The sequence below is a fragment of the Nanorana parkeri genome, unplaced genomic scaffold (assembly GCF_000935625.1).
Source record: "Nanorana parkeri isolate BGI_ZX_2015 unplaced genomic scaffold, ASM93562v1 scaffold3711, whole genome shotgun sequence".
NCBI lineage: Eukaryota > Metazoa > Chordata > Amphibia > Anura > Dicroglossidae > Nanorana > Nanorana parkeri.
Genome location: NW_017309979.1, coordinates 26,787 through 30,864, shown reverse-complemented (window position 1 = coordinate 30,864; position 4,078 = coordinate 26,787). Strand labels below are relative to the sequence as shown.

The 4,078-nt window shown below is 47.7% G+C and overlaps 1 protein-coding gene across 1 annotated transcript in view; it reads left to right on the top strand.

Annotated features, from left to right (window-relative positions):
• The first annotated feature begins 1,530 nt into the window (after positions 1-1,530).
• The window catches only part of LOC108803421 (alpha-(1,3)-fucosyltransferase 9-like), a 13,768-nt gene continuing 11,220 nt past the window's right edge, over positions 1,531-4,078 (top strand). Inside the window, exons 1-2 of the mRNA XM_018575264.1 lie at positions 1,531-1,620; positions 1,697-2,232. Of these exons, the coding sequence (XP_018430766.1) occupies positions 1,531-1,620; positions 1,697-2,232 (626 nt within the window). The remainder of the gene's footprint in view (positions 1,621-1,696; positions 2,233-4,078) is intronic.

Sequence of the window (4,078 nt, the reverse complement as noted above, 5' to 3'; positions counted from 1 at the left end):
AGAAATGGATAGAGCCAAAGCCACTCTTACCAAATGTCGACGGCATTTCTACGAATACGGGAATCAATGTAGCCGCTCCCTTGCGCAAGCCTTACGCCAACAACGGGCTCGAACCTTTGCACCAGTAATCAAGGACTCCTCTGGAAACAACTGTCACCTGTCGGAAGACATAGCCGCCGCATTCCGCGATTACTACGCTGGACTTTACAACTTACCGACCCCCCAGACCACTTCAACTGTAACCGCATGACAACGACGCATTCGGGCGTACCTATAGGAGGTTGGTATGCCCTGTCTCTCCTCTGAGATACGGTCTTCCCTGGAGGGCCCCAGCTCAATGGAGGAGCTGGAGCTGGCTATCAAACAGGCCAATACGGGGAAAGCCCCGGGCCCTGACGGCTTTACCCTTGCTTATTATAAGAAATTCCCTGCGCTACTCAACGAGAGGATGCTTGCGGCCTGGAATTCGGTCAAAGAACTCCCTTCGCTCCCTAGGGACTCCTTATCGGCCCACATTGCGGTGATCCCTAAGCCGGAAAAAGACCCTACAGTGTGCCAAAGTTATCGCCCTATCTCCCTTTTAAATGTCGACACTAAGCTCCTTGCCACACGACTCCAGCCCTACCTTCCCTCACTGATTCACTCGGACCAATCTGGCTTTGTTCCTGGTAGGGAGGCCAGGGACAACACTATTCGGGCCCTCAGTGTCATCCACTCGGCCCGGTCGAAGTCCTCCCCCAGCTTCCTGTTGTCGACCGACGCAGAGAAGGCCTTCGACAGGGTCGACTGGTCCTTCCTACGCCTTACCCTGGAGCACATTGGGCTTGGCCCGAGTATGCTCTCCTGGATACTCGCCCTATACTCTAGGCCCACGGCCAGAGTGAGGGTCAACTGTGTTCTTTCTGACCCATTTGACATAAGTAACGGCACCAGGCAGGGATGCCCACTTTCCCCCCTCATTTACACCATAACACTCGAACCACTACTACGGTCCGTGCGAGCAAATCCAGACATTCGGGGTATACTCATGGGGTCCCACCAACATAAAGTTGCTGCTTACGCAGATGACCTGTTGTTTTTTGTTTCGTCCCCGGTTACCACTATGCCAAACCTAATGTCGTCACTCCGCCAATATGGTGAACTTTCCAACTTCCATATTAATACTCAAAAATCGGAAGCCCTGAACCTGACGGTTCCCCCTTGGATGTTGGCGAGTATCCAGGAAAACGTCCCTTATCAATAGTCCTCCACCTCCCTTAAGTACCTAGGGGTGAGGCTCCCGCGGGACCTGAAGCAGTTATACAGTATTAATTTCCCTCCCCTACTCCAGAAGGTCAGATCGGATCTAGCTGGATGGGCGCGACACACATTTTCATGGACTGGCCGCTGTAATGTGTTTAAGCAAAATGTCGTCCACGCTTCCTATATCCCTTTCAGGCCCTCACCATATTCATTCCCCGCTCCTATTTCCGCACGCTACAGGCCGCAATCACACACTTCATTTGGGCGGGTAAGACCCCCAGACTTAGCATGGCGATCCTGCGACGTCCCAAGAGGGCAGGGGGCCTGGCCCTACCAGACCTTTACCTTTACTACATGGCATCCCACTTGACTCGTGTGGTGGACTGGTGCTGACATAGTGATACCAAACCCTGGGTAGCCCTGGAGCAGTCTGTAACCCCAATTCCCCTACCAGCTTTACCATGGTGCGAGGGGGCTCTTCCTGGACCGCTACGGAAGCACCCGACGGTGGGCCCTACGTGGCAGATGGCGCGGAGGGCATTTAGGGAGAAACACCTCTCCCCTTCTCCTTCACCCATGTACCCGGTTGTGGGGAACCCGGAGTTCGTCCCGGGCCTTGAAGCCGGCTTATTTCGCCTTCTCGCTGGGCCGATTTCGGGCCTTACATTTCCTGCAGGACACACAGTGGAAGTCCCTACAAGACCTCATGCTAGACACGCCTCTGGGAGAGCCTGGCTGCTGGCGCCAGCTCCAGATCTCCCACTTCCTCTCCTTGCTCCCTGATCCAGCCTTATATGCCCGAGTCCCATCTGACTTTGAACGCACCTGCCTAGACGAGGGACCCTTGACCAAGACATTATCCTTATGCTACAAACTAATCAAAGAGGCAGACCAGGATTCGCCGCTTCATTTCCTGGGACAGTGGGAGAGGGAGTTGGGGGTCCAGTTCTCGCAGGATGAGCTGACTAGATTGCTGCGGCTCTCCCTGAGGTCGTCAATTTGTAATAAATACCAGGAGTCAGGATACAAGGTTTTAACCCGCTGGTATAGAACTCCCCACAGACTTCATCAGATGTATGATGGGGTCCCTGATGTATGTTGGACATGCTCCCCATGTTCTGGTTCTGCCCAAGACTGACGCCCTTCTGGTCCCAGGTAAGGCGGGTTTCCCAGAAATTCACGGATCATCACATCCCGGAATACGATGGGACTTGGTGTCCCCTGTTACAACCTTTGTTTGTTATTTTGAAAAACTTGTTAAATAAAAGAATTTATTAAAAAAAACAGGAAGGAAGCCACAGCTTTATTCTCTACCTTATTCAATACAACAGAATATACCATAGATACCGTATAACAGAACTTATAAACACTGCCATCTAGTGACTAAAATTGTATACTGCAGGAGTTATTGCTAGAATACACATTTCTGTGTGTATAACAGTTTGATAGTTTAATACTACTTTACATTTTAAAAATACATTCAAGTACCTTAACTATTAACAAAAATGTATCTTATTTGTGTATCACTCAGCTGTAGATCCTCAATTCATCTCTGAATTGGTGCTGACAGTGTCCTTCCTTCTGGTCCCTGTGTGTGTTAAAGTAGTCACCACTCCAAGCTCGCTCCCGTGATGGACCACAATTTCACGTTTAGTTTATTAGTTTGTATTAAGATCACAGTAGTAGTAGTAGTCCATCACAGTAGTGAGCTTGGAGCGGTGGCTACTTTACAACACACACAGGGACCATGAGGAACAAAAGTAGCCCCCCTTCAGAAGTTGAAGGCTGAACTACCATTAGCCACCCCAGCAGAGGGACTTCTCCACACTTGTAGTCCATTGACACTTCCTCTCCTCCGTGTTACTGACTGTCCACAACTCGGTACGGACATGTACAGGGGGAGGAGTCTGCTGGAGCCAGAGTATTACACCCGCAATCTACTGATGCACTGATTGTGGTTGCAATGTTTTACTGGCTCTTTTGCAATAATAATAATGATAATGATAATTGCACATTTTTATTTTAAGAAGATGCGTGCATTTAATATTATTATTTTTTTTTAAAGGTGGAATTTGCCTTTAAACACTTTAAGGCCCCATTCACACTGAGCGACATGAAAATTGCGCGATTTTCTGCGCGATTTTATATGAGCGATATTGAGCGACTTGTCGCAACTTTTTCCTATTGGGCTGTATGCAATCAGGAGCAAAATCGCTCGAAATCACTCGAAAAAAGGGTCATGTAGGAGCGACAAGCTACAGCGACGAGCTACAAGCGATATTGAGCGATATTATGCGACGAGATGTGAACAGCTCAATTGAAATGGATTGGAGAAGCTACATAGAGCGATATTGTGTGAAAACATGAGCGATATCGCTGCAAAAATCGCGCGATAAATCGCTCAGTGTGAATGGGGCCTAATGAGAGATGCATGGAGGCTTTCACTCCATGAAACTGTTAGTTTCCTGGATGACATGCTGGTACTTTGGGTTCAATGCTTTCTGAGTCTGTTATGAAGATAAGGAATATGAAGATAAGGATAAGGAAGATGAAGAGATGCAGATATGAAGATAAAGATATGCAAATTTGAATATAAGCAATTCTGTCACTCATCTACAGAGTAAAAAAACTTTTTCCCGGAAAGTGCTGTGCTGTAACTCCTGAATTGGAGGTGACAGGGTCAATAAAGAGAACCTGTCACCTTCAATTGCTATTACACAGGGGCTTGTTAGCTCTGTGTGATAGCAATAAAGTTAAGTGAAGTTAAGTGGAAAAAAATAGATCAAAAATTATTAAAGAAATAAAAATAAAAAAAAATAAAAAATTAAATTAAAAA